Source organism: Plasmodium coatneyi, chromosome 5 (assembly GCF_001680005.1).
Source record: "Plasmodium coatneyi strain Hackeri chromosome 5, complete sequence".
NCBI lineage: Eukaryota > Apicomplexa > Aconoidasida > Haemosporida > Plasmodiidae > Plasmodium > Plasmodium coatneyi.
In genome coordinates, this window is record NC_033560.1 from 293,096 (window position 1) to 319,211 (window position 26,116).

At 43.3% G+C, this 26,116-nt stretch overlaps 1 protein-coding gene across 1 annotated transcript; it reads left to right on the plus strand.

Annotated features, from left to right (window-relative positions):
• Positions 1-1,195: 1,195 nt before the first annotated feature.
• PCOAH_00010380 (Ubiquitin-protein ligase 1) lies at positions 1,196-25,381 on the plus strand (the record flags this gene model as incomplete). The annotated part of the gene is made up of 1 exon (XM_020057847.1): positions 1,196-25,381. One exon carries the CDS (start codon positions 1,196-1,198, stop codon positions 25,379-25,381), a length of 24,186 nt encoding a protein of 8,061 aa, XP_019913389.1.
• Positions 25,382-26,116: the final 735 nt, after the last annotated feature.

Genomic DNA, 26,116 nt, shown 5'->3' on the forward strand with positions numbered 1-26,116 from the left:
TCTGTGGACAAGCACGGCGAGGCGGTCTGCCAATGCAAAGGCATGTGTAGGGGCGGTCTACATGATACGTTTTTCGTGTATGTGTGTATTTGTATATTTGTATATTTGTGCACGTCCATGTTTCGTGAGAGGGCAGTTCCTACCATTTCTCCAATTCGTTATTTCATTCTATACGCTTCTTCCACTTTCCCCATGGACTAATTTGCTCACATTATTGCGTACGACGTTTCACCCGCATGTACAAATTGACGTGTCGTTGTTCATGTAGAGGTACATACCTACGCCCGTGCGCGAAGGCAGTTGTAGTTTTGGCCCACTTTGCGTCATCCGTATTGTGTTCACGTGTATATGCATACCTGTGTATAGGTGTGTACCCCCATCTGCATGCACTACATATTTGTGCGTGAGTGGACTCCCACTTGCAATCGCCTGTTTACGCTCGCGTGGCTGCTTTTACGCCAAGAAAAAAAAAAAAAAAAAAAAAAAAAACACAGACTTTTTGTATGATCCGTAATTCGTTGCAATCCCCTTTTAAGAGCATCCCGTACGCACACAAGCCTACGCGAGCATATATGTGTAACATACATACGCATGTGTACCCATCGTGCGTGTTTTTATTTGGTTCCCCCGTACGTGCGCATATTTGTACGCGTCCAAATTTCGTGAGAAAGTGAACTCATTTTGTGTCCCGTGCGAACACACCCATAAGTAGCATCAACGTCTTTCCTGTGCACATCGCGTGAACATTTAGTAAGTGCATACTTTTTTTTCACGTGTAGCATACGCGTTTGACGTAATTAACGAACAGTCTACTTCATGGTACGCCCTGTGTGTTCTCCTTATTAATGTACTTTGTTATTCTGTGTGTTTCGTTTTACTTCCTTTTTTTTTTTTGCGTGAACTTTATTTTTTTATTTTCCCCCTCCCAGGGAGAGAAAAGTTTCCCCTTTTTGTGTGTGTACGAAAGTTTGTATGTGCCTACAAGCAAGAATACGCCTATCATTACGTGTGTGTCTTCCCCACGTGCGGAAGAGTGCATACGTGGAAGCTCATTTGCAGCTAGCGATAATAACCAGTTTGATGGTACACTGTAAACCGCCTTGTTCCAACAACTGCAAATGGTGATGCAGCAATATATGTAGGTCCCTGAAAAAAAAAAAAAAAACGTAAAAATACTGCCAATTATGAGTACAAAATGAAGATCCAGATACCGAAGGATGATAATTATATACTCATGCTGGATAAGATCAGTGAGGAGGAGAAATTTTTCATCCACGTTTTGTCAACATGTGACGAGAAGAACCTGATTGACCACCTGTTTCCCTTTGTCGACTGGGTGTGGCTGAAGTCAGATTTGATAGCTTGGGCGCCCGTGCTGAATCGGTTCGACGATCTCCTGCAGAGGTACATTGTGCATAATAAGTTAAGTCGGGAGGAGAGTTGCATTGCCAAAGGTGGTGGGGGGGTGGATGCTGGCCAGGGGGAAAAAAGCAGCGATAGCCCCACTAAAAATGACAGTCAGATCACAAGTCAAAAAAATCATGATCAGGTGAAGGAACCCCCCGGGGAAACGTTCGTCCCGCCCGATCTGCTAGTCGAGCAAATACTGAGATTCACGTACCACATCCTGGACAACTGTCTAAGCAAATCGAAGTACAACTCGTTGGACCATTTGCTCGTTCTCCTGTGGAGCTTCAACCCGAAGATATCCATCCTGTCGGCAGAAATATTAAACATATACTATCTGTTTATAAAAAAAACGAAGAAGAATGAAAACAAAATAAATCAAATTGTAAATATCCTGTCAGCGCTAATTAATATTCCGGTGCCCAGTTTTTTACACCCCTATATAAATAACGACATAGGACGGATAAATGATAACAACTACATTTCTGGTTTAGTGCTGTACTACATGCATGACTCTACGGATAAGCGTTACATGCAGAACGTGTACAGCAAAATAGATAATAGGTACCTCATCGACCTCATCGATTATGACCTAAACCTGGACAATGTTACAATTGACGTGGAAGATCACGAGATCCCCTTCACGTCTGTCTTCCCCAAGGAGGTAAAGTATAGTAAAGCGAAGGAAGCCCTACAACAGGCATACGACGCCATCATGAATAAGTACCAAATAGATGAAAAAAAAACCTTCGACCTCAGACACAAGTTAAGAATCTACATCGGATTAATATGTCCCAAGTACAGAAAAAAATTATTCAACTTGAGGTACCTAATCATTTCAGGTTCCTTGTCGATAAACTCCATTTTGTATCCACAAATTATTCCAAGCAACACTATATTTTTACAGGAAATTTTGTACCTACTAAAGTATCACAAGTTTGTTCATTTTAATACGCTGCACATAATCTTTGACCTGCTAACGACGGCGATAGAATCCCATCTTCATTACAAAGTTGTGTCTGACATTTTGGGTCTACGATTGCACAGTGGTTTATTTATCAGCGTTTTTAAATACTACCTGAATTATTTTCTATCCACTTATACAGTGCAGAAGGATATCTGTCCTCTGCACATTATGAATGAAAGCCCAGTCGAAATATACAGCACCAATGACATCAACACGTTATACTTGAAAAAATGTCAAGACGAAAAGGTGATAAGCACGTCTTCCCCCCCGCTGCAGGGCGGAACTGTGCACACGCCTAGAATTGGTAACGTTGTCACGCGGACGAGTATTTACAGCTCCCTGAGTGAGCTCCTACCGAACGAAAATGCGGATCAACCAACCACGCAACAGTACAGTCACCCTGTCGTAAGTGGTGCTCCCTCACATGAGGAGGCAGCTACCCATTTCCCAAATGATCATCAGGACGCCACGCAAAATGGGGGAGAAAATTGTCCAAACGATACGCATGGCGTGAACCAGTTAATAAGCACCCCCAACGGCAATTCGATAATCAATGCGGATGCGTTCCGAGGGGAAGATAACCCCGTCAGTATTGACTATGGTGACCCCGCAGGAGTGATCGGGACAATCTCCCCATTTGTGAACAACCCCCCTATCAGTGGGAACATAAATGTTGTGCAAAATCATAACATCTTTGACTACGTGAGTAATGAAGGTGATACGAATAATGAGGTGGATTCTACGCATGTGAGGGAGCCACCCAACGTGGGAAACTTGAATGTATTCGACTTCATGAACAACGCGGAGGAAGGTGACCTAATAGGTGGTTCCCCCACGGATAACAGGCTAACCAACCAACCCACCAATCCAAACGGATTGAAGGAAGAAACGCAATACGAAAATTACATCAGTGAAGACGTAATCATAAGCAATATAAAAAATTGCAAGAAAAATGGCGAAAGTGAATTCATAAAAATTACAAAAAAAAATTTTAAGGATTTTAAGAAGAAGAAAAAGCAAGTATCCATGATGCTACAACTATTGACCCTGTACCATACGTGCATTATGGAGCCGTGCCCAATTCTTACCATAGCGCAACAAAACACGCTAAAATTTTTCCCCCTATATTTGCAAGACAGCTACACGAATAACCTACCAATTGTTCATTTGTTACTGAGAATTATGGAGACGCTGTTGGACTTTACGCCCAACTTTTATTTCACTGCAAAGAATGAAGAGGAGCTGTACAAAATATTACTGTCTCGTTTTCAGTACGAAATATTTATGATGTCGGACAGTTTTTACCACCTGAATCGGGAGCACTTTCTGAGGTTCTATTTCGAACCGTTCGACTATCGAGGGTATGACTGCACATATGTGGAGAACGAGGAGGAGGCCCGTCGTTACGAAGGGGATGTGCCTTCAAAGGGGGAGGAGGTGGTACAGGTGGTGCAGGTGGTGCAAACGGATGGAAAGGTGAACACCGAAATGGTGATCACCCACCCGGCGGTTGCTTCCGCCCAGAATAGCCTCTTCTCCAAGCGCAATGAAAAGCTAGTGAGGCTATTCCAAACGTATGACATAAATGAGAGCGCCACGGAGGAGACCCTGCTGAACAGGTTCACCTTCTGGTGGAAGCTTCACATATATGAAGAACGGGTGAAAATCATAAAGATGATTATAAAGGCGTTGAACCTGGCTTTGAAGGGCTACTCCCCAACGGATACGCTGCTGGACATATTTACAAATAATTACATCTCCGTGAAGATTATTAAGTACATTTTAAAATACCCACATAAATTTGGCCTCTGCCTGTACGGCTACATACTAGGCTTTATATATGAACACATATATGAAGACCCAACCATTTTGTCCACCCTGTTGAAGGAGGGTCTCTTAAACATTTTACTAAACAGCATAGTAGAAGATAACTTGAAAGACGAAACAGTGTTGATCTATGTGCCGTCCCTTCTCTCCCTAATGTTTATTCACAGCATTGGAAAGTCAGCCATGAAGAAATTGAATTACTCCCCCATATATAACCTTTTCCATTATATGATCAAAATAGATTATTTTTTTTTCGACAGATTTGGTGATATAGCTGTTTCGATAGGGAACATAATCAACGAGCTGGAAAACTACGGCTTCGTGATGAAAGATTTCCTTACCTTTCATGTGAAGTTACTGAAGAAGTTATATTTGGAGGGCCTAAACTTGGGTTACTGGAGGTGTTTGGATTATGACTACGTGCAGAAGTATGTAGAGGCGTCCGTAAAACAGTTGCACCATGTTCAATTGAAGGATCTTAACATTGATCGGTACAAACATAGGAAGGATAACTTCTTCTTAGACAGATTATCCATCCTGTGTCGGTCTATCCTATCGTATATGAAGACCTCCTGGATTAAATCCTTTTTAAAGTTAAACGGGCTTAAGTTTCTAATGGCCTGCACCAATTTGATAAGCCTACCTCCCAACTATATACACATTTTCGAGTATCACTCCATTTATACGTTCGTGATGAAGGTATATTTGTATGCCTCCTTTAAGAATGTTTACAATCAGTTCTTGTACCCTCTGTACAACTACAGCAACTTCGTCTCCTATGTGCAGTACATCAGTTTGTTGCTTTCGGGTTCTTTCTACTTCGACCTGGGTGACAACGTCGTGGTGGTTAAACGGTCTGCTCTTCTCGCAGGGGAAATGGCAGAAACGACTAGAACAAATGAAGCACATGCATCTATTGGAGCGCCCGGCAAACCTTTCCAGCGCGGAAGCAAGTACCTCAGGACGGACTTCTTCGCTGGGCCTTTCATCGATCGGAACCAGCTGCTCCTCTGCAATATCACGCAGCTTTTCAACATCCTGTACTTCCTAATCTCAGCCTACACGGACTCCAAAGGGCTCTACAGCAACGAGGAGAAGCTCTACGACCTATCAGAACTGTCAAACAGAAAAATCTTGGAAATATTTTCAGACGTCCTCATAACGATTGAAAGCGTGTTCGACTTTTACTTTACGTTGTATTTCCACCAGACGAATGACTCAAACCAGAACATGTTTTTGCACCTGAAGGATAAGGTGTGCATCCATGAACACATTAAAAGAACACTTCGAAACAGCCAAAATAAGTCGGATTATCTGCTGTACAATTTGTTCGGATCGAGTCGCTCCCTCTTCTGCTATTCCATTAATAACAACCTGTACGTATTGAACCCGGATCAGGGAAGAACGCACATCCTTTGTGACCACGACAATGCAGATGATTACAAAAGGACGGATCACCTCACTGGATTGGATAACGAAGACAGAGTCTATAAGGCCATTTACAAATACACCTTTTCGCAGGTCCTCACTGAATTTAACACCTTTATGAATAAGAGTATGAAAATGCCATCCGACATTGTATCTTTTAAAAAGAAGGAAAAGACCAAATTTCAGAAATACTTTTCAAGTTCCGAGGAATCATTTGTCGGGGTACAAACAGGGAAGAGGAAAAATAATCCGAACGTAGCGAACAATCAGAATGATAACGACGCAGGGGTGATAACCCACCCTGTTTGTAATAATCCAACAGATCATTGCAACCCGGTGAAGGGGACTCATCTGTCGGGAAGCAATCCTCTTGTGACTGATTCCCCAGGTATCCAAACGAGTGAGTTAAACGCGCAGAGTATTGCAAATATGTACGGAGCATACCGAGAGAGCAATTCTATGGAATATCACTTTGCTGTGAAGAGTAAACAGGAAGGAGTAAATAACGACACAAGCATGGGCGGCAATGACAGTGGTGCTTCTAAGAGCGAATTCAACGATTACTATATTGAGGACAAGAACATCCACATGCACACGCGCCTCGCGTATGACTCGAAATACGTGCTTTGCGAAAGTCTCAGATCTCTCCTAGTGGTAATTAAGAAATTTTTCATCATGATTAATTTAGCCTGTCATACGAGGCAGCTGAAATTGAAGCCCACCCCCAACTATATCTTCTACAACGTAATTCAGCAGAAGCACATTCTGTGCATCATTCGATGTTTAACCAAGTGCATGATGAATGTGCCGGTGGTGAGTAAGCCCATTCAGGAGAACCCCTACCTCACGGGGGGTGCAACGAAACGCGTGTACAGAGTGCTTTCTGACCACATAACTGTGGAAAAAATCAACTATTTGAGCGAACCCAGTGAGAACCAACCACTGTCAGCAGCAGCACCCTCATGCGTAACGATGAATGACGTTGGCAACGTCAACCGTGAGTCAGTCGCGCAAAGTGCCTCCAAGAACGGAGCCAAGAAATGGCCAAAGGTTGGAACGAAGATGAACTATATTCCATGTGAAAACATCGCTGAAGCAAATCCCTTCAATGAGCACTTACCCAGCTGTGGTAACGCCACTTTTGCAACGGAGAGGGACACACAACAGAAGAATCTCAACCTGTATGACTATGCGTACACCTCGTTCACCAGCCACCATGTAGAGAAGATAGAAAATTATTACCCCGAGCCGTTCTACATGGAGGAAATTCTTTTCAAAAGATACAACTTTAACTTTTCCCTGATTGACGTGGTGCCGAATAGGGATCTTCACCATAGTGATCAGTTTGCAACAGCGGACAAGGGACAGGTGCAAAATGGAAATGCAGGTGCATGTGCGGGTACAACGGGAGATGCCTTTTCCACTTTCCATGGTGGGAATGTGGCCACACCCCCGTGTCGGGCAAACATCCCCAGTCACGATTTGAGCAAGTATAACAAGTCGTACATTTGCACCAGCGTTCGGGAGGCGGACGGGACCTACCGCGTTGTCCACCACAATGGTAATCTCAATTTTGTGAATTTCCCAGAGGAAAACACGAACGGAGCATACCAAACGAATCATCAAAGGGGTTGCGAATCGAATGAGCAGAACAACCCAAGTAGTAGTAACGACAGCCCGGGCAAAAATACAGAAGTAAAGCATCTACCCAAGGAGAGGAAACTCTCCCCAGTGAATATCAGCATAGAACATTACAGCCCGATGAAAACGGTAAAGTACATTGCAGAGCTAATCAACATCCTTCACAAACTACTGTCCGATAATAAACTGGAATTTATTAGCTACTTTTATTTCCTAGATTTACTATACAAAGTGGGAACTTTCGACTTCATTTTTAACATGTTTAATTATGTGATGAGCGTGTACATATCGCTGCTGGCATTATACTACAAAAAGAAGAAGGAAATGAAGAAGAAAAAAGAAAACGTGGGTGCGAATTTTGTTACTTACATTCCAATTCATATGAGCAAGAATTTTACCTGCACAAATACCTACTTCGTTCGGTACGTAGTGAGGATTATGGAATACTATTCTGGTGCTGATATTAGTATGCTAAAGATTTACCTCCAAATTGTGGTTAAAGGGATAAGTGCCTTTCTGGACTTTTTCGTCAGCCTCATCAATATTGGCAAGTTCAACTTGATGCTCTTCTGCTCCAAGATGCTGCACCCCCTCACGCGTTTACACAACGACTTTGAGAACCTCTCCCCGGGGAGTAAAGCGGCCCACAACGGAGCGGAAACGGCAACGGGGGAATCACACAGTGGTGATGTGCCGCCTACAAATGGAACGACTGAAGCAAGCAACCAGTTGCACACTAACGATATCGCGCAAAGTCCCAGTAACGGTGCAGGTGGAGAGGCCAATTTATTAACACCCCAGGTGGAAGGACCAAACGAGTTAAACAGTTGCAATGTGGATGTGGGTGCATTCCCCAATTCGAGTGAAATGAAGGAGAAAAAAAAACATAACACCGAAGATCATCTTAGCAAAAGTAACAACCAAGCTAATATTGCAAAGGAGAGTGAGAAACATGGTGACTTCCCACCTGTTGGAGGAAACACCGCCCCGCAAAATGCAAAACAGAATGCAGAACACACATTCACGTACAACAACAACTTCGTTTTCTCCCTGGATTATTTCGACATTGTTAACACGATAAGGTCGGTGAAGTGCGAAATAGCCGACAACATATTCATGTGGCTGACCTACATAAACAGTACAAGTGTAAAAATTACAAACCTGGGGAAGAACAACATATACATAAACTTTAACAACAATATAATATACACCCTGTTGAGGATTATTTTAAAATTCATTCATCACTCTATTGAAGTGGAACCGAAAATGATCGACTTCTGGGCGAAGGAAAAATGCAAAGATAAAAAAAACGTTGGTGGAAAGGAAAAGGATAAGGAGAAAGATAAGGATGCATTTAACTACCCCCATGTTAACATTTTAGAAGAATGGGGTCTAATGGGCTTTGACGAAAAAACCATTTATGACTGTTTGAATTATTCGGGTACCACTGATCTAGATTGTACGTTGAATTATTTGGATAAGGCCAAGGAGAAGGATTTCTTCCTCAACATGGGAAAGGATAAACTTCTTGGAGAGAGGAAAAACGTGGGTAGGAGATCATCCCCCTACTACGACTTCGACTACAACAGCAGTGATGAAAATTCTACCTCGGGTAATAACAGAAGGGTGGACATCCAATTAGGGGTGAATGAAAATGGCAGCGAGGAGGAACTGAACGATGCGGTGCAGGTTGGTGCGGAGCAGAACCCCATCGATGGGGGCAGCACTACGGGGGTTGAGCATCACGTGGATGAAAACGCATCCCCACCGGCGCTCATCCTGAATGATGTCCCCAAAAATGGAAACGACAAGGAGGACATATTCCACCAAGATGACAAGTACGTGTTGGAAAAGTTCCCCTTCATGTACGAAATATTGAAGGAAGCAAAAGCAAAGTCAACGCATGCAAGGGTGTACTACTACGAAACGATTATGGATCCAAACGGCAAGAGGAACATGATACTATACCTGCAATATTACTTAAAGTTATTGAAGAAGAATCTTTTCCTTACGTATGAGGAGAAAAATGATATCAAGCAATTTTGGGACGAAGAAAATTACTTGCTCCTTAGGCAAATTATCTATAAGTACATTTTTAATATGCTCATAAATATTATGATAACCATCCCATTTAATGAAGGGGGGTACACGAACCTTTTCCTGAGCTTCCTCCTCATCGATATTGACAAGAAGAGTGTAAAGCTGCTTTTGGATCATTATAGAAAAACCATCCACGATAAAAACACCAACAAAAGTCGCATATTCAACCATCAAGATGTGAAGATTATCATTCTGTATTATTTTATTGAGAATATTTCCAAGAAAATTAAAACGCTGAAAAATGATGAGGCCTTCCCCATAGAACCATTCTACCATTGCCACCACCTGTTCATGTACTTTAATAAGAGGAAAAATAAAAACGTAAAAAATGGCGATGACGGTGCAATGAAACAGGAAAAGAAGGATAACAAGAGTGCGAATAAGAACAAATTCGCGCAGAACAGAAATGGACTCACAAGCAACAACGGTGGCGTGATCCCCATTTTGCCTCAAAACGCAGGGGCGAATGCAGGCAACACCACCACGGTTGGAAACGGTATAAACAGTGGTGTCAACGGAAATGTGGCTGCAGTGGGGGGTGCCGTCACCGTGGGAAATGGCCACGAAGCTGGCAACGAAACGGGTCAGACATCAAGCAACACTGCCGGAATGGGAACAAACGTCCAACATAACATCCAGACGAATGGTACTACCTCCGGGGGAAACGCACTGAACAGTATGCGGAACATGCTCATGAGCAGTACGAACAACCGCAGTAGAGTAACTAACCCAATGAGTGAATTTCTTACAGAGTACCAAATGAACAACAACTACGATGTTAGCAACCACAGCGATGACAACGCGACTACGGTATTCTACCCAGGCAGTGACAACGTGGATGACAAAAATTCAGTCATAAATAACAACAAAAAGGGTAAGGAAAATAATAACCAAGATGCCGAAATAGCGAACGATGCAAATGATCCCACAGGTTGTATCTACAGCACCAAGTATATTAAAGGAGACCTAGATGTTATATATGAGTCGGATAAGGACATGGAAATATACTCCTACCACTTTTGTCTCTACATGCTTTTCTTCACGCTTTGCAACATTATTGATAAGTATACCATAGCGAGGAATTTAATTTTGCACATAGATAGGAACATCCTGGATTATTGCATTTTCTTTTTACACAAATTTAACGCGGCATATGTGAAAAACGTGGAAGCGAATGTGAACTACTTCTTAACGGAGAGCATATCCCAACCGTGTTTAGCCACGTCCAGCTCGAATGATGAACAGATGCTTTCAAATGCCCATGCGGGGGGAAGCTTCCTCCCCAGTGCGGATTATGAGGCGTCCGTAAACGATAACGATGCGGGGAAGAGAAATCAAGAAAAGAATAAAAGGAAGAGAAAATTCAACAAAATAATTGCAGCAAGTAGGGCTACCCCTAACTCGAATGAGCAACAGAACAACGGATTAACGAATGTCGACCTGTGTGATGAGGGGGCCCTTTCGATTGGCCACCCACCCCCTCATTCATTTCCACATGGTAACAGTTTTGACAACGCCCCCATGGAGGATGCGAATGAGTGTGCGCAAAATGGGAGCCACAAAAAGTATGCTTCTCACCATTGCGATGAAGTGAATAATGACTACGTGCATCCAACGTGTGGCCATGCTGACTTTGCCAACGTGGAGCAAGCCAACAACAACAGGGCAATACTGCTGTCAGCGCAGAAGAGTGAGAACAACCTGGCCGAAGCCAACCCGAAGGAACAGAAAATAATAAACCACATGTACAACAAAGGGTTGGTCATAAATAAAAATATCAAAACGTATAACATGCTGATTCCGTACTGGAACTTAGCCGACACAGATATTTCCGAGGTGAACCAGAAAACGGCCATCAATTATTCACTACAGGAAAATGAGGAAAATAAATACATCTCCCTGTACTCCAAACCGCCGTGCTTCTACACCCCCCTGTTCATGTGCCTTTACAAAATTATCATTAACTACTCCTTATACAATTTTAACGACAAAAGTAGAAAGGTAATGAAAAAACAGAAGGAGGAAAAAACGAATGAAGAAAAGTGCGGCACAAATATGGTCAAAAATGCACCAACCGGCAAAATGGAGAAGGCCATCTGGCTAAATGAGAAGAAAAATTTCAGCAACAATGTGGCCGCCAACACGAGCACAGCAACTGCGCAAATTACTCATGCCGCACAGACGATTACAGAGAACATCCGATTTATGTCATCGGAAAAACAACACAACATCATAAAAATATGTATCGACACGTTGTATTTTTTCAAGGGCTACAACGCACAACTGTGTATGAGCATTTTACAGATAATTGAATACTTGACTACCACGTACAGCAACGTCATTTTCTTCATTTCGTATGCGCCGCCAAATGTGTATAGGAACTTTGGGAAGGTGTTCCAACTGGAGGAAAGGAAGATGCAAAGGATGCAAGCTGGGGGGAAGAACCTAATTAATGGAGGCAGCACGAACGGAAGACCCATCAAAGCAGAGGAACCTTCTCCGGGGGATGTTCACAAAAGGGAGAACATCATCAATGGCGGAAGCGTTATGGAACCCCTTAAAGATAAAAGTAGTAATGGAACGTGTTGCCCCCCCAATGCTGCAAGCAGTGAGCACCACGACTACGTCGGCCCCTTCGAACAGAAATGCGACCCCCATTTTGACTTGAACGAATTGATCCTAAATAATATAAGCAGAAGCGGACTTGGAATTCTCCTAACCATTTCCAAACAAGCGAAATTTAAGGACATGCTCATTATCCTAATAAACATCCTCATCCAATGCTTCACCGACAACTACGTCATCGCCAACCGAATTGAATATAGCCTCAAGTCATTCTTCCTATCGCATGGGATCCCAGTTAAGTGCTTTATGAGAAAGGATGACCTAAAAGTTATAGAGGATCCAAAAATTTCCAACGCATTAGGTGTATCATTAAGTGAATTGAATGAGGCATTATATCCATTCATTTTTAAGAACCCCCAGATGTATGAAGAAATTCTGAGCTGTTTGTGTTTTTTTCCGAACCTGAAATATGTGAAGAAGGATGAAGCGAATGATGTGCAGCATCAGGTTAGTGACGCCGTTGATTTGCTTTCGTTCAATGGTTTTGGCAGCGCGGTTGGTGCGCATAACGCAGCAGGGATGACGAACGAACAAACGAAGGAGAAAAAGAACGGGGCAAATGTGCACACAGTTTCGCAAAATGGTGTCGAAATTGCAAAGGGGACGAAAACGGATAAGGCGAAAAGGGGAAAAGATGGCGGGAAGGACCACGACCAAGAGGGGAGAAATTCTTTCCAAAGTGGCACCAGCAACGGCCCGCTGAATGGCGTAACCCAATTGAACAAGAAGAAGGGCAAGTCGGTCAAAGAAAACAGTGCACAGCAAGCGACCACCCCCAATGGCGACGGAAGTGGCGGAGGCAAGTTCTATCTGAACCTGCTGCCCATACCGGAGCACATCAAATCCATTTACATGCTCTCCGAAACGGCCAACAGTACGAAGTACCTGAGGAAGTATTTCCTGAAGAACAATTTTTACAACTTTTACATTTTGGCGGTTCTGCTGGATTTCCTGAACCTGTTCACCATCATCCAAAGCAAAACGAGGTTAGTAAAACTCAACGAAAAGGAAGAAAGGCTACAGTTTAACAAGAGGCTAATGGAGATTTATGGAACGCATTCCGACTTTGACACCGAACTGGATTACAAGGTCATGTACCCCTTCGCACTGACAGCAGATAATATGCTCTTCATTCTAAACCTAATTTTTAAAACGTTCAAACATTTGATTGTTTATTTGGTTAAGGTCCCCAATTCTTTTAACCCCAAAATTATGAAGACGTTTTTTATGAACGAATATGATGAGCATGTGTACGCTTCTAAGGTGGACACTCTGCAGTACAATGATGCGTCGGTTTGTGCGCATTCTTTCCAGGGTAACACTACATCGGGAATGAATCAAGATACCTACAATCGAGGTAAAAATGGAACGGATGTTTATTCCAGCAGATGTGGGGAAATTACCCCCCCAAAAGGCCACCGCAACAGTTACAGCAGCAACGATTTGAACGCCCTCATGAAGGGGACCCCCGAAGAGGTTGCATTTCCCGCCTGCAGCGATAACCACGTAGGGGTGGAAGCCGCAACTGTAATGCACAAAATTGTGAAGCCAGAACTGATCTCCAGTAGTCCTTATACGTATCGAGAAATGTCGGAGTTTTATTTACAGAATTATATGCAGTACTATGCCCTCTTCGATTTATCCAAGTTAACGTTTAGAAGTTGCCTCTTCCCGTTCCTGATGGAAAAGGGGGCGTGCCAAACGGGAAGTAGTGGTAGCAAGGAGAAGGATCTACTTGCAGGTTATCTTCTCAGCGGAAACCACCCCAACAACCTGGTATTTACACCCCTGCTGATATTTCTGTTCAAACGGATATTACCCCAATTTATATGCCTGAGCCACCCGAGCATCCACACGACCTACTCGCCAAAAAAATTGGAGGAAAAATCCAAGTGCACGGATTACCATTACCAGTCTGTTCTAAACAGCAACGAATTCAAAAATGTGAATTATGTTAAACACATCATCAATTTTGTTCAACTCATTTTTGATATTCACTCGTCTAGCTATGATGTGCATAAGAAAGTGGTGCAGGAAATTATGCACCTCCTGAAGGTATACAACATTTTCCAGAAACGGAAGGAACAACATTACTCTGGTAACGCATCGACCAATTGGAACAACAATGTGTTCGCTACTCTCATCGATGTGTTCTCCTATGCTGTAAGTGCTTTGCTATACAAACTGGTCAACGAAGAACAAAATATCAAAATAGAGAACAGCAATCTGCTGGAGGAGAAGCACCTGCTCGGCGGCGGCAAGAACATTTCCAAGGTGTTGGAGTTTACACAGAAGGGTGAGGAGGAACAGGAGGGTAGGAACAATGGAAACGGTCCCAACCGCAACGACAGCGACGATTGGGACGATAGTCGGGGTGGGAACGGCGCGAATGGGGGAAGTGGAAATGGGGGAAATCACCACGGAGGAAACTACAGAGGTGGTAATCCAGGAGGTGGTAATAACAATGGTGGTAATAACAACGGTGGTAATCACAACGGTGGAAACCCGAATGGTGGCCACCCCAATGGAGGTAACCCCAACGGGGGCGGAGGCGACGATCGCGATGACGACGAAAAGGCCGATAAGAAGGACGACAGCAATAAGACGTTCACGTATAGCAGGGAGCAGCTGGCCCACTTCCGCATGGCTCTGTGTAGCTTACTAAACAAGTTGGACTACACGAAGGAAGACTTCGCCAACACAGCCACGTCCATCATTCGCTGTTTGTCCGTCCTGACATCCGCACCTATTTTGGGTCACCCCATAAAAACAAAGAACAATAAACTTTATATGCTAAAATTGAACAAACTAAATGAAAGGAAGAATAAAAAAATTAAAAAAATCAAGAGGAATAAGAGAAGAAAGAATATGTCCTCTGTGACTTTTTTAAATCCATCTTATGTGCGCTTCCGATCGGACTCGAGTAACAACAACTCTGCTGGCTCAGACATCCCCTACTCAGTTGATTCGGACGTTTCCTACGAGGAACACTTCATTTTTGACAACGATGATAGTAACGATGAGGATGACCTTCGGTATGAGTATGAGGAGGAGATGGACGACGATTACGTTGACATGGAGGAGGATGGCGACGATGAAAATGATGACAACGATGATGACGACAGTGATGAGGAGGATGACGATGACAACGACGACGAGGAGGTAGATAATGAGGCGGATGATGGGGAAGAGGACGGGGGAGACGAAGCAGAAGCAGATGCAGAAGCCAATGGAGAGGAGGAAGATGACGAAGTGGTCGAACCGGACGATGCAGATGATGTTGGCGAAGCAGAGGAGGACACGGGCGAGGTGGAAGATAGACCACGAAGAAGCAGAAGAAGAAGGAACGAAGAATCGCGCAACAACAACAGCAGCAATAACAACACGCTGAACAGCGCACAGATGGATACCGATGAGAACAATGAAAACTCACTTAATGAAGGGGTGGACGAAACGGAAGGAAATTACACCAATGAGGAGGTGGAGGAAGAGGAAGAAGAAGACGATAACGATGAGGAGGAAGAAGATGACGACGATGATGATAGTGATGATAATGATGAGGAGGAGGAGGATGACGAAATGGAGGATGATGTTATGGAGGAAGATGACGACGAAGAAGACGTCGAAGAAGAGGATGACGATGAAGCCATGGAGGAGGAAGAAGAATACGACGAAATCGACATGGAAGAGGAGGAAGAGGATGATGGAGGGGAAAACGAAAACGAACATGATACCAATAGAGGCCTACACGTACACGCCTACCTCGTGCAAGATAGAAACGTCATTGATGAAGACAACCTTTATGACAACTCCAGCAATTTATTACTCCCCCACGAGGTGGACGAAAATGAAGAAAACATATCACACATGGGGGATAACAATAATAACATCGTCTCGAATTTGGAGTTGGGTTCAGACAGTAGTAACGATATGGATGAAGGGCAGGGGGTCCACAGGATCAGAGAAATGGACGAAACGGAGGACGACGACGACATCGATGAGGAGGATGACGATGATGAGGAGGACGATGAGGATGATGAAGATGATGATGACGAAGACGATGACGAAAGTGATGATGACGATGACAGTGATGATGAGGAGGACGACGATGACAATGATGACGAGGAAGAAATTGACGAAGATGGGGATGAAGAAGAAATCAACGCAAATAACGGCGCCTTCCGAATTAGCCAAACGGATGATAACGGCAGAGCAACGAACAACAACGCAGATCTCATCGACACAGAAATAAACGTGAACAATTCCCTTCTCACATGTAATGAAAATCAGCACGAAATTTTAGATATTCTGATGGAGGAGGATGGTGTATATAATATTAATGACGACATAGACGAGTACAACGATGACTATATGGACGAGGGGGAAAATAATAACCGACCATCTAATAGTAATGTTAACATCGTGGGTAGTGGTAACAACGTCGGAATCTCTTCGCCGAATGGGAATGGTGGTGAAGATAGGAATGGCTACTCGGACGGAGCTCACCGGGGAGATGACAAAATTGCGAACAGCGAAGTAATCCATGATGACGTAATTGGAGCCCCCCCAGATGGGATAACAAACAGTTTGAACGATCCTCACGTGGATTCCCTATCGGAAGTGAAGAAGGGTGTCTGCAGAGTGAACGCATCGAGCGCTACTAATTTGGTCGACGCACAGAACAAGGGCGTTTACAACGAACTGAAAAATGAACTGGAGAATAACGGAATTCACGTGGGTATAAATAATGGGGAAGAGCAAAATGATAATCTCAATTCATTACTTAATGGAAGTTTGAATACAGGCTTCCCAGTTCCAGTTAGTGGTGCCCCGGGGGAAACAATTTTCCCTGCACACATGAATGAAATGACCCATACAGGCGTGAACGTTCTTCCAAACGGGGACATGATTAAGGGCGAAATGAACAATTTGCCTTCGATTAACGAACAAGATGGTGTAGAAAATGCGGGGGCAGATAATAAAGTCGTTCCCAGCAGCGCAACGGCTGCTATTGTTAATAAGCAAGAGGAAAATAGAAAGGGCTCACCACCCACAGGTGCGAATGCTTCTACAACAGAAAATGGAAAGAAGAATGAATCGGCCGGTGCGCCTGATAAAATGCAGACCACTTCCCCCGAAGGAACCACGAACATAACCAATGTTAACGAAAATGAAATTAACTTGATAGATTTGTACTACCATTTTTACAACAACAATAATAGGGATGTGAATACCCTGTTGGGCGAAAATAACAGCATTTTATATTTGAACGAAACGGAAACCATTCACCCTGCTGTGGTGAAGAGTAGCACAAGTGGGTTGCCAAATGGACCTACTGCTGATCAAAACGACGGTGCTGGTGGGGACAGTGTGGATGCACCAGCAAGTGGATTACCCACAAATGAAACAACGCCGATCGGATTGCCCCCCGTGGATACCGCCCCGATGGAGTTAAGCGATCCAGACCAAGGAACGCTTCTAAGCAGGAGTATGGATAATTATGGACCTGTTAATTACACCCCAACGAGCACTAACATATTTGCCCTAATGGATAATCTGTGCTCCAATTTGTTAACCCTAAATAGAAGAAGAAACGAACGTTTAAACAACATGTTGACGACCGGTGTGCACATCCCCGACGGTGTAAGAAATAACAACATTAATATCCCCATGGGAATCAACGAAGATTTTAACCTAAGCGGAAGCATTCCAAATGAGAACAGCGCATATGACCACAGCAACATGTTGCACGAAAGTGGTTGTACGTATTACCACCTAAATCTAGACAGAGTGAACAACTTATATTCCCCCCCTATGTTTAACAACTGCCCAAGTATGAGATCCAATAACGCCACCAACAGAAATATGAACCAAACGAATCACAACCTCCGAAATTTGTTTAACATTATTAGAAACTACAACATCAGCGATAATAATATTAACTACACGAGGAATTCGAATCCCATTCTGAATGACCAGGGTAGGAGGGGAGAATGCTCAGTGGAAGCAGTGAACCGTGCAAATGTGATGAATGTAGAGAATAGGGAAGCCCCTGTGGGGGACATATTGAACGAAGAGCCGAGCAGCAACGACGCCCCAAATGTGGGGAACAACCAGGGTGAAGGCCCCCCCCGTGAGGATGACCCTGGCGTGTCGACCGATATGAACAACACCCTAGCGAATAAAGTCAAAAACGGGAACACTAACAAGGAAAAAAACGATACAGCGAAGGAGGAAAAGTTTAGCCTTGTCGACACCGTCCTGGATAATGATAAGAAATTAAAAAGCAGCATCTGCAACATGATGTACAACAGATTGTGCAAAGCCATTCCGAAGGTTCATATAAATTTACCCATTGAAAATTTACTGGAGGAAAAAAAAAAAATAATTCAAAGCATGCGAAGGAAGGTAGAGGAGAAGAAAGAACTTGGAAGCAAGAAGGAAGCGCAGAGGGGCAAGGCGGGCAAACAGGAGCAGGGAAAAAAAAATGGCCTTCAAAAAGGGGATGTGCCTTCGAAGGAGGAGGAAGTGGTGCAGGCGGAAGAAGAAAGGAAGGACACAACAGAGGAGGTGGAAAACCAAGTGGAAAGTCACGTAGAAGATCACGCAGAAAATCACGCCCAAGGGGAAGATAAACAACACGATAACAACGCTGCTTCCCCCGAGGTAGAATCCACGCCGATTGAAAATGCCCAAGTGCAGATTGCGCCAACTGAAACGGCTGACCCACCCTTTGAATCCGTTTTATATGACGGCAGTTCCAGCCCCGATGTTCCCAGCAGTGATATAATGGGCGCAGATCAGAACAACGCAACTGACCCAAACCAAGCAGACGAGCAGAATGACAACACTGGCCAAAGTGTCCCCGACGAGGAAGACTACAAAAACATTAACTACGAAGATATTTTCGACAACGTCTTGAAAATCGAATCGCTCCTCATTATTTGCTGCGCCCTGGGTATAAACGAAGGCCAATTCTTCCAACTCCTAAACGTAGATAGATCCTTCCTCATTGAACTTCCAAATAATTTAGTCGACGAAATTATCGTACAGCATTTGAAGAATATCACCCTAGCGGGGGTAAACGAACTGGCACAGGAAAATGCCCAGAACGATAAAAAAATTTCCATAGAGCTGTACAAAAAGTATCTGAAATTTCAGGAGTTTAGCACGACACACCCAGGAGGACAGCAACCGAACACACATAACGAAACGATCATCGCGGAAACTGACCAACAAAATGATCATCTAAATGAAAGCGCGATTACTACTGCACATGTTGAGGGAAACGCCGAGAGTAACAACGACAATGGTACATTAACCAATCCGGCGGGCGAAACCGTTCAGGAAGTGTCAAATAATGATGATGCCACAGTTGAGGGGAATGGCCTCCCAGGGGTGGGCGCCCCAAGCGGGGGAACTGCTACCAACGTGGAAAATACAACTAACGTGGAAAATGCAACCAATGTGGAAACCACAACGATAAGCGAAGGCGATAAAAACCTGCTCATCTACAACAGCATAAAGAAGAGCTATCTGGAAGCTCTGCCGTCCAGCGTTCGCGCAGAAATCAAGAAGAGAATTATAGGAAACAAGAACCAGCGAAATGAAACGCAGGACGAAACGAACATTGCGTTTATAGATTCCTTGACGCCGGAGCTGAGGAGGGACGTGCTGTCCTCCGCCAGCTTAAGATTCATAAGAACGCTCACCGAGGAAATGATAGAAGAGGCAAGAAATTTAAGATTCGTTGTGCTGAACAGCCGATCGAATTTGCTAAATGGTAATAATCGATCTAGGCAAAACGCCGCTACTAACGCGATCACCGATGGGGACAACGCAGATAATACGGGTTCTAACATTGGAGGAAGTGGCTCAGGAAATGCGAACAGCGGCGGAGGCATTGCAAGTGTGCCCAACGGAAATGGAATGAACGCCAGCACAATGAATGAGAACCAAATTGGTGCAAACGAAACTAATCCAATTGGCAACAGTGATAGCGTCAATCACAGTAGCAGCAACGTCACCGGCAGCGGAGCATCGACCTCAAATGGACAAACGGATAACGCCAATGTGTCATCCACCAGATTGAATGCAATCAGAAATGACATTCAGGAGAGAATAACGAACACTGTTTTGAGGAACGCCGTATCAAACCTAAACAATAGCAACAACAGCAACAGCAGCAATAGCAACAGTAACAGAAGCAGCAACAACAATAACAATAACAGTGTTCCAGTAATTAGCAGTGGCAACAGCAGGCATGCACAGAACAACATGACCCTGTTTAATGTGCTCAGTAGAGCCAATGCCAATAGTAGGAGGCGTTTGAATGCATCCCTAAGAAATTCGCTCTCGTCGGGAACACAGAGGAACAACTTTATCAGGATAACATACAACGAAAATAACAACCCCATAATTATGATTAATACGGGTCATGAAAACTATGACAGTTTGACCGTTTCTCGTTTCTTGGATCACTTTCTTGGTGGCCGATCGTTCAACGGGGCAATTTCTAACCTGCCGCTATCTGACAGTGCAGGCATTAGTGCTAGTTTTTCGCTCATTCCGACAAATCGAGGTGGTGAAAACAGTAATGAGGATGGCAGCAGTGGTAATAACAATGGTGGGAGCAGCGGCCATGGCAGGAACAACGCAGGTAACAGTGGCAACGCGGGCGGAAGCAATCACCTTGGTACAAGTCACCGCAGCGGAAATAACAACAATGCTGGTAGTGGAAACAACAGTATGAACGAAACGAGGCTGTTCTTTAGTCAGGAAAATCGACTGAATAATGTGGATCCCAATTTCAATCTGCTCAATGACGACAAGTTTGCAGAGAAGGAAGATGATATAACGTTAAGTAAGTATTTAAAGAATTTATTTCCAACGAAGAACAAAGCAGATGCAGACAGCTCCAAAAGTAACGCCCTCTATGTTTGTTTAGAAGAACCCGTATCATCGCAGGCTCTGATTGACATTTGCAGATTACTGTTTTTAAAAAAAGAGATCAACAAAAAGATCATGTTTACCCTCTTTTGCAACTTAACGTGTTCGTATCAGAAGACTAAAATTTGTGCGTTGCAATTATTTATGAACATTTTATGGTCTGCTTCTGTTGACTTGCATGGGAAGAATAATGCCCCTCGAGTGGTAGCTCTGCGGGAGGTTGTTAATTTCCCCCCGAAAATGCTTTACCACAATGTGAATAAGAAGAACTATGGACTTTTTTCGGATAACTATTTTACCACTGCGTATGTATCGGCAGAGAGGGTACTAGAACAAGTGCAGTCGTTACTTATTACCATTCCACATATTACTTCGTTCTTTTCCATGTTGCTTGTACACCCCGCGTTTTTCGTGCCCAAGGATATTAACGAGAGTAAAGTTGTAGGGCCGAAGAAGGGTGGAAGTGGTGAATCGAGGAAGGGCTCCAGCAGTAGTGTGTTCGTGGAAGATCCCCCAGATATGGCGCACACATTGGCACGCAAAAAGGAAGAACCCATGCAAGGTAACGCGAACAAAATTAACGACGACGAGGCGGCCATTCTGCAGTACGAACTGAAGAGGAAGCGACCCAAGATGGACCAGAAAAACAGTTCCAGCGCGTTGACACTGTGCACAAAAATAGAACACCCCAAACAAGTGGATAAGTCGAAGAGTGAGTACCCAATTAACATCCTATTTAAGCTGCTAAATTCGTTCATATATTTAACGTCGAAAAAACTGATGAGCCACCTCTTGTCGGTCATTTTCAATCTTCTAATTAACTGCGGGAAGAAGTGGCACACGTATAGCAACTTCACCAAGTGGGTGTACACGGAAAATTTGGAAGAACTTCTCGATGCCGAAAATGCTAACAAGGATGAGGAGGTTAATGCTAAAAAGAACGACGACACGAAGAACAACGACGTGAACAATAACGACACAAGCAATAACGACCCAAACAACAACGACGCTATAAACAACGCCAATAATAGCCAAAGTGGAAGAAGCAACAGCGGCAATAAGAGGAACACAGCGAATAAAGGCAAAAAGCAGAAGCAGCACAGTAGTAACTTAAAAGAGTTCTACCACTCCTCATCGAAAATTAATAGAGAGCTACTAATGAGCATTAGAAATATAAAAAAGAATGAACCAGATAGTAGTAGGAAAGATTCTACGAAGAAGCCATTTTACCTGTTAGAAGTCATATCAGTAGATGCCCTGAGTAATTTGAGCAAACTAATCTGCAACTACAAAACAAATTTTCTATGGATCAACAGTAATAGTAACAATAACAATAATGCGAATAACCCTGCTAATAATAATAACCTGGAACAAGTGCACAAGCAAGACATTTCCTCACTAACGCAAATTATCGTCATGTTCTTTTCGCATTACAAGCTAAAAAAATGGGCCATTCAATCATTGAAATATCATACCCACGTTTTGATCAAAAGAATTATTTATGACTTGAGAAAAATTGTTCACTCCATACACAACAAAACTTTTGATGTTTACGCAGTTGATCATTCGGATAGTTTAGAACAAAAGCTGATTGCATTTTATCGTGTCATTACCATTTTATTTAACGCTCCTTCGTTGATTGATAATCTGATTAACAGGAGTGAGGGAAATAAAAATTCCAGCGTCCAGGAGATTAGCAGCAGCAACTCCCCTTCTAAGGAAGTAGTAGATTCCAATGCTGACAGTACGTCTGCTCCTCCAAATGGGGACGCCGCAGCGGTGAGTGAAGTTGCTCCGGGTGACATCACCACAGGTGGTGCTGCTGGGGGGGACAGTCATACTGATGATAATGTAATAAAACATTCGACGGAGAAGAAGAACGCAGAAGAAGAAACCAAGTTTGACATTTGCGCCGATTTTTTTCTCTCCATTAATATTGATGCGCTCTGGGAAGAATTCAACAAAGCCATGCAGGTAATCAACAACGCGCTCATAGATAAGAATTACAAATTTACACACAACAATAGGGGCAACATGCAGTTCCCGTCGGAGGGAGGAGAAACGCAGCAGAATAATGAAAATATGCTACTACTACCCAACAGACATGGGGAGAACAAGGCAGGAAAAACAACAACCGCAGAAGAGATAAACAAATCGTTCTTCGACTTGGATTCCTCCTCCAGCGAAACGTCCGAACAGGGGAATGCCAATTCGGTGACTTCAGGAACACCACAAGGTGAAGAACCTCTTCCACGCAGCGGAGCAGAAAATGTTGACAGCATTGCAGAGGAAAGGTCCAACCAAAACGGAGATAATAACGCCAACAGCAACAGCAACCCGGTGGAAGATAAAAAGAAAGAAAGTGAAGATGATCCACCCCCAACCATTTTAAACTACCTCCTACCACTGATGGAAGCCTACCTCTTCATCGAAGAAGTAATTCTAGTATCCCAATATAAGTTGAAAAAATTCAAAGACTTGGAAAAAAAAGTCGCAAATTTAAACATCGAAAGTATAAAAATTAATGAGAAGTTGGCTTATGACGATAGTCCCTTTTATATTAGCATATATCATAAGAAGGAGAAACGGTCGGAGGGTTATTCCACCGGGGGGAACCTCAAATTGGGAGAATTCAACCCTGCCAACGGGGCAAGTAGCAACCTTTCCAACAAGGTGAAAAGGATGAAGGAAGTAAATGCATCGTCAGACGAGGAGTTGCAAAAGGAAGGGCAACACAAAAAGGAGCAAATTAGTATAACACATATGCAAGAAGAAGCCGACAGCAACGCAGCCCAATTTAACCAGCAGCATAATGACGATAATGCGAACGCGCAACAAGGCAAAGGCGTGATAAACAAAAGGGAAGAAATGATGGGATACCTTGTAAATGACGCAGAGGAAGGGAAGAAAGCTAAGTCAGGTGAATTTCTCACCAGCGAAAAGAGCAGAGTTAGCAATTCCCAAAATGGTGACCATGTAGAGGAACCATCGCAACAGCAGGGTGCAGAAGTCGGGCACTACATGGATGAGTACGTTGGCGAAGACGCGGAAGAGGAAATGATGATGCGTGCGTTCGGCGATACCGCCAGTGACAATTGCGATGACAACGATGACGACGAGTACATACAGATTAAGCTGGAGGACAACGAAGGAAGCATCAACGGACGACACAAGAAGCTAATTAAGTTTGTGTATATAAACAGGAGAGTAATTAACAGTCTGATCAAGCAAACCCCGATACTGCTGCACCACAACTTTAAGTCGCTCATAAAACTGACTTCGTCCTGCATCAACTTCGAAAACAAGAGGCACTACTTAAGGAAGAAATTGAAGCACCTCAAATCAGGAGTTAGAAGTGAGCCAATCCGTTTGAACATAAGAAGAGAAAAGGTGTTCACCGATTCGTATTACCAACTGAGAAACAAATCTGGTAATGACTTAAAAGGAAAATTAGTAGTTACTTTCAAAAATGAGGAAGGAGTAGATGCAGGGGGATTGACTAGAGAATGGTACTCCATCCTAGCCAAAGAAATTTTCAACCCCAATTATGCTTTATTCTGTCGGGAAGGAAAGAAGAGCGAATTTAACCATCCAAACCCGCTATCGTACATTAACCCGGACCATTTGCACTTCTTCAAATTTGTGGGTAAATTTATCGCAAAGGCTATTTATGATGGGCAAGTGATAGATGCCTATTTTTGCAGGTCCTTTTATAAGCACATGCTTGGAAGGAAAATCCTCCCAGCGGATGCAGAATCGGTGGACCCAGAATTTTACAACAGTCTCATCAAAATTGCAGAGTACAAATTGGAAGATCTAAATTTGGAGATCAACTTTAGCACCGAAATTGACGAATTTGGAAAAACGAAAATTATCGACCTCATCCCCAATGGTAGAAACATCCCAGTGACAGATGAAAATAAAAACAAGTACATTGAGCTTCTATGTGAAATGAAAGTAACCAACAGTATAAAGGAACAGTTAGAAGCTTTTATGGATGGTTTCAAGGAATTAATTCAGCCAAAACTTATCTCCATTTTTGACGACAAAGAGTTAGAATTACTCATTAGTGGTATTCCCACCATAGATCTGAACGACCTAAAGGAGAATGTGGAATACCACAACTATTCACCTAACTCGATTCAAATTATTTGGTTATGGGATGTGCTCCAAGAATTTGATGAAAATAAAAAAGCCTCTTTCTTACAGTTCGTTACTGGAACGAGTAGAGTACCCCTAGGTGGTTTTAAAAATCTCATGGGAATGAGAGGTGCACAGAAGATGATTATTTACAGGGCCTACGGGGAAGATCGCCTCCCCACTGCCCATACCTGCTTCAACCAACTGGACCTACCTGAGTATTCTTCCAAGGAGTTGTTAAGGAGCAAATTAATTAGGGCCATCATGGAAGGAAAGGAAGGCTTCGGATTTATATAACGCGTCTGCTTTTTTGTTAAATGGAGAAGAGTAGAACAGAGATATGCACGAAGAAACCCCATGCGGAAAAACGGTTCGTGTTTTTCACCCCTGCTGGAGGGAAAACCAACCCAAAATGGACTTCCCCATGGAGACTACTTCCCTAATTTGGACTGCGTGTTGTTCAGCTTTCGTTTAACGTGCATCCTTCTTTTTTTTTTTCCCCCATTTTTAATGCATACTTGTAACGTGGTAATTATATTCCACCCCCATTTTTGTAAATTCTTCAAATTAACTCAAATTAAATTATTTCAAATCTTGACAAAAGAAAAAAGCCCATTTGGTTGTGCATACCATTTAGTACCTATCAGTGTCACCCCCTACACACACACACATCCCATATGGCGCATACACCATTTTAGCTGTGCTACCATTTTGTACATCCTGGATGGAAGATATTTTACGCGCACTTGTCCACACATCCCACAAATTCGTGACGACGTTTTGGAATACCCATTTTTTGACTCGCCACACGTGACACTGTGCACTTCCAGGAACTGATACCATTGGGCATAAACCCCTTAGCGGTATCTCATAATGGTATGCTCATTTTTTCTTTTTTCTGTTCATCAAGCGGATAAACGATTTTGCATTGGTTATAAATTATGCGTGGTTTTCTAACAGGGTATGTTAAGGAAATGAGTGTGGTACAGGGATACGGGGATCATTTATCGGAATTGCTCCTAATGGGTAGTC